Here is an 8,877-nt window from a genome sequence, read left to right on the forward strand (position 1 = left end):
TTTTAAAGTCAATAGTTAGCAAGTTACTAATTTTCCCAAGGCTCATATCTTTGCGAAAATACAAACTATATAAATAAAACACATTATAAAACATATAAATCGTATATAGTTGCGCGTGATATACATATATATATATATATATATATATATATATATATATATACTTGCGCAATTGTCATATATATATGTATGTATGTATATGCTATCTTGAGTGGTACTTACTTTAGGAAAGACTAATGTCTGCTGATGTATTATTATCGCTAAGAATATAATGTAAAATACCGTATTGATCTTTTTTATGATGTATACTCTGCATACAAAATTCGTGCCGAGCGAGATTTTATACATTAATATATCAGTATTTTTTTATTATTAAAACCAATATTTTATTAAATAAAGAATATTTGTATTCTTCCCTTTCTCTAAAACATAGGAAAAAAAATGTGATCTTAGGATCCTACAGAAAAAGAGCAATATATATAGAGATGTTGCAATCTTTCACGTATGTAAAGTGAATAATAACACACACTTTTATTATATTCTGCCTTACAAGTGGAGTTTAATACGGAGCGTATTGAAGATTGAAAAAATATTACGACTAGGGTATAAAGTCCGGATTTTTTCTTAAAATTACGAAACCCTCCATGATCGGCGTCAACGGTATGTATTCCTCGGTGGCAAGTTCTGCTCTCTCGCCGTATGCCAACAATACCGGAGTGGTGTGCGTCTGGAAGCCTGTGATAGTCTTCGGTTTGCCCGCTTGGCCGACGACATCGACAGCAAGACCAACTCTCACCGGTACGGCCAACGGATTTAGGTCCTCATCGAAAGTCACCAGCATTCTGGGCTGCATCGCAGCGGCCAGCGTATACAAGAGATAGTGTGAGCGTCCGAGAATAACTGAAAAAATATTTATAATGTTAATTAACAAGAAACTGTATCACATTACATTAGAAAAGTTTTGCTTTTTATAATAAAATCTTTCTACATAAGAATATTAAAATTCTTAAAAACTACTCTGATCGATTAACTGTAAATATATAAGAAAAAAGGCCGAAATTTATTATAAATTCCTGTGTCTCAAGAGTTGATTATAAAAGATTTCTCATAGTCAATTTAAAAAACTTTACAATAAAAATCTCCATAATGGGAATAATTTATCTGTTTGAAAATTAATTGAAATGCAAATAGCAAATATTTTTATGTCCATTGCATCAAAAATATATACTCACTGTTTTTCACGTCCAAAAAACCAATCAATGTCGATAAAAGTCCGGCGAGAGCAACAGGGCTGAGCAGCTGCCTGTCGCTGTGATAGGGTGACAAGGTAAGCGTACCTTTACCTAGATGCGTCAAGCCTTGCGCGATGCGTACCATGAAGAGATTGTTGGGATCCTTCGCGTGGAACTGAGCCAATTGCCTCAACATAGCGGCCAATCGTGCATTATTTGTACCGGCACCGACCAAGCCCATAGCGAATATCGCGTTGTGCGCCACTTCAGGGTCGCTGTCGTGTGAGAACTTGGACAATGTATCCAAGATGTTTAGTTTCGGATTCGACACCGAGATGAGACCTAGGGCAAGCGGCACCGAACGGCGAATCACGGGCTCGCAATAACGTAATAGGTGACCAAAGGTCCTGTATGCCATCTCGGCACCGATTTCCTCTCCCATAGCGATCAAGGCAATACCAAGAACGGCAATAGCCTGTCTAGAACTAAGATCCTTCTCCTTATCCTCTTTCTTCTCTTCCTTCTTCTCCTTGTCCTTACGTTCGCTCTTTTCCTCCTTCTCGTTGCTCGGTTCATAGTGCTCCGAACAGATGTGCAGCAAGTGTTGGATCTTGAGGACGTTCCCCGTGCCAGCATACGCGCATACTTCCACCAACGTCGTCGACATCGACCTGAACGGTTCGTGAACGATTTCTAGAGCTGCTATAATCGCTTCTGCAGCCTCCTGCTTTCCCAGGAAACATAATCCCAGACCGAGCGCCAGGAATCGCGCATAAGTGTCTTTGAGATCGGACTCCGATTTGTCCATTAGCGTGTGCATGATCGCTGTGGTGACGTAAGCGTTACAGGAGCCGGCGGCGACCATCCCTAATGCCAGACCAGTCATACCCAGCACTTCCCAACTCGATTTAGTGTCACTGAGCACTGGCGTCAACAGACCCAGTACGGCTTCTCGATTAGATCCGGCGTATGCAATACCGAGACCGACGATAGCACCAATACGCATGGTGTTGCTGCTGTGCAATACATAATCGGATAGTAGAGCCAAGGCGGGATCGCATTCATTTCTCACGCCGCAATTAACAATGCCACAAGCTAGCAGAGCACCGGACTTGATATAATCTTCCGACGAGTACAGGTACTTGTCGATAGGAGTGAGACCGCCGTCAACATCCCACAGCAGGATTAGACCTAGGGATGCGGTTGCGCTTAGCATGCCGTGCTCCTTATTCTTGTACAGCCACTTATTACCATCCTCAATCAACAGTTTGTCATGACCAAACGCAGCGTTCACGAAACCATTGACAAAACTCGCCGCGAGATTCTGTCGCGCCGAGTCAACCTGGCCACCGCCGAATGGCGGTCGTGAATTCTCTAGATGGGATTTGTAGACATCTTCTGGTGTCTTGGGTTCCATTATGTCCAACTCTCGTGCCAAGTTCAGGAAATGATTGTTTAAATGGGAATTGGACATTATTTCGAACAAATCGTCATCTTCTACTGTAGCCTCATGTAACTCCAGAAAGATCTGTTGACGACCCAGCATAAAAGCCAATTGCTTTTGCACAGAACTGAAAAGTATATATAGGTTTCTTAGTTTCTCTTCAAGAAATCAGCTATATCAATTAATAGTTTTTTTAATAAAACTGCTTAAATATTCTAAATAAATAACGCTTTAAAAGATTATACTTACAGATCCCTACAATTTGTGAAGATTGATTCAATAAGAGGTAAATCATTCAATTGCATCGCCAGCCTGATTGCTTGTGGATATTGTCCGAATTTTCGATATAATTTACAAGCGACATGAAGAAGAGTGCTGTTCTCTGGATCAGCTACATATGGCACGCAGCTTGTAAGATAGAGACATACTCGTTGATACGCGCTTTCGTCAACATATTGTTCTAGCAAATCAAGCCTTTCGATCTCCATTAACAGGTCGCATGCCTCCGTTTCGGCGTTGTGTACCATGTTATAGGGAACAATCTCATGCACCAGAGCAATCAGTTTCTTGTTTGTCGCCTCAACATTATCACCCGTGACTTCATCCCATTCCCCTGCCAATTCTCCCGATAAATGTCTAACATATTCATGTCCCCATTCGCCAATCGCCAATGCCGAACCTGTGAGCCTGTATTTCAAACACTCTCGACCTTCGCCCATGGTCATTGCCAGGACTGAAATAATGTCGGAACATAATTCTTTACATTTGACATTAGTAATTTTTTCATAGATGCTCTTCATAGTATCATAATGAGGCCGCATAAATTTCAGTGGCTTTGGAACACTTGTCATTGATGTTGTTGACGCACGAATATGCGAACGCAAAGATTCCAAGGCAGGATGATATAGTTTGGTATTGGCATCCTGCAGGCGCTCCACGAGCATAGTTAATTCTTCCTGTAGAAGTTTATCTTCTTCTGACTGAAAAACAGAACCAAGTTTCCAATTATGCATATCTTATCTTTTTTCTCTTAAATATTAAATGTATATTAAAGTATTTAGTTAAGATATTTATCTGAATTATTGCTCTTTAGTCAACTGTAATTTTTTGTAGATAAGGAGAAATTATCATAAAGAAGAAAATTACAAAATAAACTGCACAGTAAACTGTCGTTTAATAATGAGATACATGGTATAATAAAAGTTATTATAATAATAAGTTATAGTAATAAGTTATAGTATAATTTAAGTTATTATAAATGCAAAGTAAATTACAAGAAAAGCAGGAATTGTTTTATTTCGTATTGATAAATTACAAGTGTATATATATACACAGATTTAATTAATATTGTTGCAGAATCAGAAACATTCTCTTTTCGACACTAATCCAATCGACGGCAATCCCACTACTCTGACATAGGTTAATCTCTCACCAAATCATTTTTATCGTCTTCTTTTCCATTCTTCATATCTTTAATGGGTTTTGTTTCTGTTTTCGTTTCCGGCATTTTACTCAGCTTTTCTCTTAACAGATACACAAAGTAAAAACACAATTCTTTCTTTGATCATTCAGATTCACAGTTTCAGGTTAGGATGAACATTCAAGACGTTTTGCGAGTCACCATCATGGACACGCAACATAGATCAGCGACTATGCGTTCAGAAACGGACGGAATCCGATAGTCACATTGCCAATTGGCCAATTGTATACTAGGACCTTCTGATTTATCAGTCGTGCTGATTACCCCAGGGTCCGTTCCGAGTTAAGCCCCAATCACACTAGCGGCTCGCGGCTGCGATTGCGATTGCCTCAGCCAATCAAAAAACACCAATTGCAAGTATGATTGGAGCGTAGCTAATCACGATCACAAACGCAACCGCAATCGCAGCCAGTGTTGCCAACTATAATATTTAGAATTCCGCTATATGACTCACTAAAAAACTCCGAAATAAGCTAAATTTAAAATAAATAAGCTAAATAATAAGCTAAATATATAACAACTCTTATTATATTTGAATCTTATTATATTTAAATTCAAACATTTAGTTTTATAAAGAAGAGTCTTTATTCATATACAATTAAAAGATATAAAGATACTTCTGATACAAAATAAAATTTTTTTTAGCGTCCAATTATTGTTCAATATTTAACAAAACAAAATTTAATCTAATAAAAATGACGAAAGTAAATAATAACACATAATTCTCAAATAAATAATAATGATGAGATTTCACCTATAAGTTAGCATAGCTAAGTTTAGATTTGGTGTAAAAATTTAGACTGTCTAAATTTATATTATAATAATATTCGCTACTTAAAAGCTGTAAGCTTAATATATGTGAAAGCTGCAATCGAGTTTTACGTTATCGTTATATATAGGTTGCGTTCCGATATTCATTGCCAGTACTAAAGATTTTCAGTTTCAGCTTACTGCTATTCTATAGATGTGAATGTTTTACCGTATCGTTTATGCTTATGAATGGGCCATAGTAGAGAGCCTCTAGGAGAGAGAGGCGCCAACGGATCATGTGACCAGTCATTTCGTGATTGGCTGATCACATGACCCGTTGGCGCCTCTCTCTCCTAGAAGCCCTCTAGGTCATAGCCTTTTCTGAATCAATTAACTAATTATATGTATAATGTCTCTAATTAAAACTTAGCAAAAATAAAAGTAAAGTTTATTATAGAAAAAATCCGCAGTTCTAGTTCTCTAATAATCCAGAAAATAAGCTAATCACCCAATATGCTAAAACATAATTTTTACACCCCAACTGATACATAATTAAGCTAAATCTAGCGGAAAATACGCTAAGTTGGCAACACTGATCGCAGCCGCGAGCTGCTAGTGTGATTCGGGCTTTAAGGTGCCTTTACATGGCAGCATTAAGCGTCGAGCGTCTGCGCAGAAAAATGCGCATAATTTAAAAGAGATAGATTCTAGGCTGAAATTAGATTCTGCGCAATTTTCTACGCAGACGCTCGACGCTTAACGCTGCCATGTAAAGATGCCTTTACTGCTTAAGTTTTTTTATGTGCCCGGGCCCTTAACCAAATCATGCATTGGAAGCGCTTTGGCACAGTATAAAAGTGCCTTTTCACGCTGACGCTCGACGCTCATTTTTAGCATCAAAATAGGTCACGTGATTAAAGTTGACGCTACATTGTGAAAAACGCATGAAAAGGGTTTAGCATCGAATTTATAGCGTCAATACCGTATGTGTAATCGTATGTGAATCATGTCATTTAGAAATAAATATTACATGTGGTTAAGTGAATGTATGAAAAAATTATTAGAACAAAATCGGCAATGTAAGGCCGGATTCACACCTTGGCAGAAAAGCAGAAAGCAGAAAAAAATTATCGTAGGAAGCGTTATTGGGTAAATCCAATATTCATAGAACGATACAATCATGGATTTTACCAGGCATTTTTTCCTGTCATTATTTTGGAAGAAGCACAATTCAGGAAAAAAAAAATCTCATTCATATGGTCAACAGCACGGCTTGACGCTGAAGCTGAGGAAACCCAGCTTTTTTTTCTTGACGCTAGCGTCGAGTCGAAGTCACGTGACCACATGCAACGCTGAAACGAGCGTCCCATGAATTCGCACCTTAAGGGCTAAGGGCTATTACACAAATTGACATAGCTGCTGTGACGTCCCGTCATTTTTCAAAACCATATTTTAACTAATAATTAAGTACCGTATCTATTTCTGCATTATGCCTATGGAATATAGAACAATTATTTAACCATTTGCTCTTATTTCCATTATTAATCAATTTCACTAATTGCTTATTGTTCTAGTTCCATATGGTTATTTAACTTAGGAATTAACTATATTTTAGTTTTTTTTAATAGTAATAATCGATTGCGCAAGGAATTACAGATTCCATGGACCGACTAATCAAAAAGCTTTATTTAGAACTAGACAGCTGCGCAGTAGTAACTTTCTAGAACTGACTGGCGGTTACTTTAAGAACGGGCCCGCGATCGAACTTTAACATAATCAGTGATACTAAGTGCCGGTCTACAATAGGTGATTTAAGATTTAGCCTTTGTTTTAAGAGAAAATTTACTTTGATAACTTCATGAAAACTAATTAAAAACAAATTATTATTAAACGTTTCCATAAAGAGAACACTATTATACTATGTACTATCACTACACTATGAATTAATATGCTTGGTAGTAGCATTAGCTATGCGATTGCGAATAATATATAGATTTAAGAAACTTAATACATTTATGGAATCACGGATTACATAGTACATGTATAACAATTTATCTGGAATAACGTCTTTCAATCATGAAATAATAAAACTTGAATTTCCAAATTAATTACCAGACATGGAACAAATTTAACAAGTGACTCCATAAAGCTAATAATATTAATATAACTTTTTTGTGTTTGAAACATTGCATTAGTGCCGGTCTACAATAGGTGATTTAAGATTTAGCCTTTGTTTTAAGAGAAAAATTACATCGATCCTAGCCTCAAGCTCTAAGCTTTAAAAGATGGGAGTTGGCCAACTCGCTTAGGGCTTAGAGATTAGGGCTTAAGGCAGCGCGAGAAATGTTTAAGGCCGAAAATACGTCATAGTTTAGAGGTTAAGTCATAAGGTTTAGGGCTTAAATCGCCTATTGTAGACCGGCACTTATACTTCACCTTTAAGACTTTAATCAATTATATATAGATGAATATATAATAAGTATCTTTGCGTAAACGCGAAAAATAGAATAAAAATCAATAAAATAAGGAACATGCGCACCACTCTTTATGGAATAGTAAAATGCGCGCAATAATAATTGTCTTTCAATCATGAAATAATAAAACTTGAATTTCCAAATTAATTACTAGACGAAACAAATTTAACAAGTAATTCTATAAAACTAATAGTATTATTAATATAGCTTTTTCATATTATCTTATTTATACTATAGTTTTCTCGTACTATACTATAGTTTTTCCATATTATACTATAGTTTTTCCATATTATACTACAGTTTTATTCGTATTATACTGTAGCTTTAACATTGTAAAACTATCCGAGACAGCGAGCGATAAGCAAATGTGCAGATTCACGGCGGCTTCAATAGATCCGCGATGTAGACGCCAAAAACAAACAATCGATAAGGATTTATCGCTAATTGATAATACTTAGAATTATTTTCATCATAGATTTCCATAGAAGACTTTCACCTTAATGAATTTCTAGAACACAAACTAAATTCTCAGAACGATCTGCACACGGCCCGTAACGCTTTATCTTCTCAATAGTATATAAAAAGCAGATTTTCAGTCACTCACTCTCTTAGTCTCTCAGTTAGTCCGTAGAGTTAGTTAGTCCAGTAGTAGTCAGTACCTCCGATCATTTCAATACGCAACTGCGTATCTTTCATCTTCATTATACAGTCAGTCAATCAGTTAGATTTATAAGCTCAATCTGTATAAACTCAGGAATAAAGACTTTGAACATACACCTGTCTACGTCAATCTAGCCTATCTTATCCACGACCGAGGTCTTTGCAAATGAGAAAGAAAGGCTTAAAGCAAGTACAAAGGACATTGAGCTAAAAGAAAGATTACTTGCTACGATACAGTAAGTACCCGAAGTTACTAACACCCCTTATATTCACAAGTTTTATTTCAGAAATTGATTGACAGCCCATTTATCTTAAATCATTATCGACATTCTTACATCCCTTTTAATAACAAAAGAAACCCCTGTCAAGCATTAGCATGTTGCTGACAGTTTCCTAGTCAGTCAACTTTAATAATCCACAATTTATCTTCCTGCAATCATTTATAGCGACACTTTACCCTCTTTTCTGAATTTCCATCGTTATCGAGCATCGAAGTATGCCCTAGATCGGCACCAAGAGTCCCTAAAGATAGAGTCTGGCCACTCGATTAGTTTTGGAAAAACATGGCAGCGGTGTATACATGAATGTGTGTACTGTAGTGTAGTTGCAATTGCGTTGTAAAAATTTTGTTTGGCTACAAAAAGTTAAAATTTTTTTTTTATTTTTTTTTATTTTATTTTATTTTATTTTTTTTTTTACATATACATATACTATTGGTTAGTATTGGGTCACGGTTAGCACTGGGTCACGGTTAGGGTTACGGGGTTTCAGCTTTTTTGCATTTTTTTTTAATACGGAAATCGAAAACTGGTCACGCGAAACGGATTCTGGCGTTTG

General features: G+C 36.6%; 1 protein-coding gene across 1 annotated transcript; it reads right to left on the reverse strand.

The window, feature by feature from the left end:
- Positions 1-507: 507 nt before the first annotated feature.
- LOC115246249 (26S proteasome non-ATPase regulatory subunit 2) lies at positions 508-4,328 on the reverse strand. The gene is made up of 4 exons (XM_029824963.1): positions 4,109-4,328; positions 2,926-3,656; positions 1,233-2,803; positions 508-900 (listed from the first exon to the last, which is right to left on the reverse strand). Exons 1-4 carry the CDS (start codon positions 4,181-4,183, stop codon positions 599-601), a joined length of 2,679 nt encoding a protein of 892 aa, XP_029680823.1. The 5' UTR covers positions 4,184-4,328; the 3' UTR covers positions 508-598.
- Between the last annotated feature and the right edge of the window lie 4,549 nt (positions 4,329-8,877).

This window comes from Formica exsecta, unplaced genomic scaffold (assembly GCF_003651465.1).
Source record: "Formica exsecta isolate Colony F162 unplaced genomic scaffold, ASM365146v1 scaffold1417, whole genome shotgun sequence".
NCBI classification, from domain to species: domain Eukaryota; kingdom Metazoa; phylum Arthropoda; class Insecta; order Hymenoptera; family Formicidae; genus Formica; species Formica exsecta.

Bases quoted from the DNA above. Each gene is read 5' to 3' on its own strand.
- LOC115246249 (XM_029824963.1), bottom strand. From the start codon at position 4,183: ATGCCGGAAACGAAAACAGAAACAAAACCCATTAAAGATATGAAGAAT. The intron at 2,804-2,925 runs GTAAGTATAATC...TATACTTTTCAG, and splicing joins TTCACAAATTGTAGGGATCT to TTCTGTGCAAAAGCAATTGG. The intron at 901-1,232 runs GTGAGTATATAT...ATATTTTTTCAG, and splicing joins TTTTTTGGACGTGAAAAACA to TTATTCTCGGACGCTCACAC.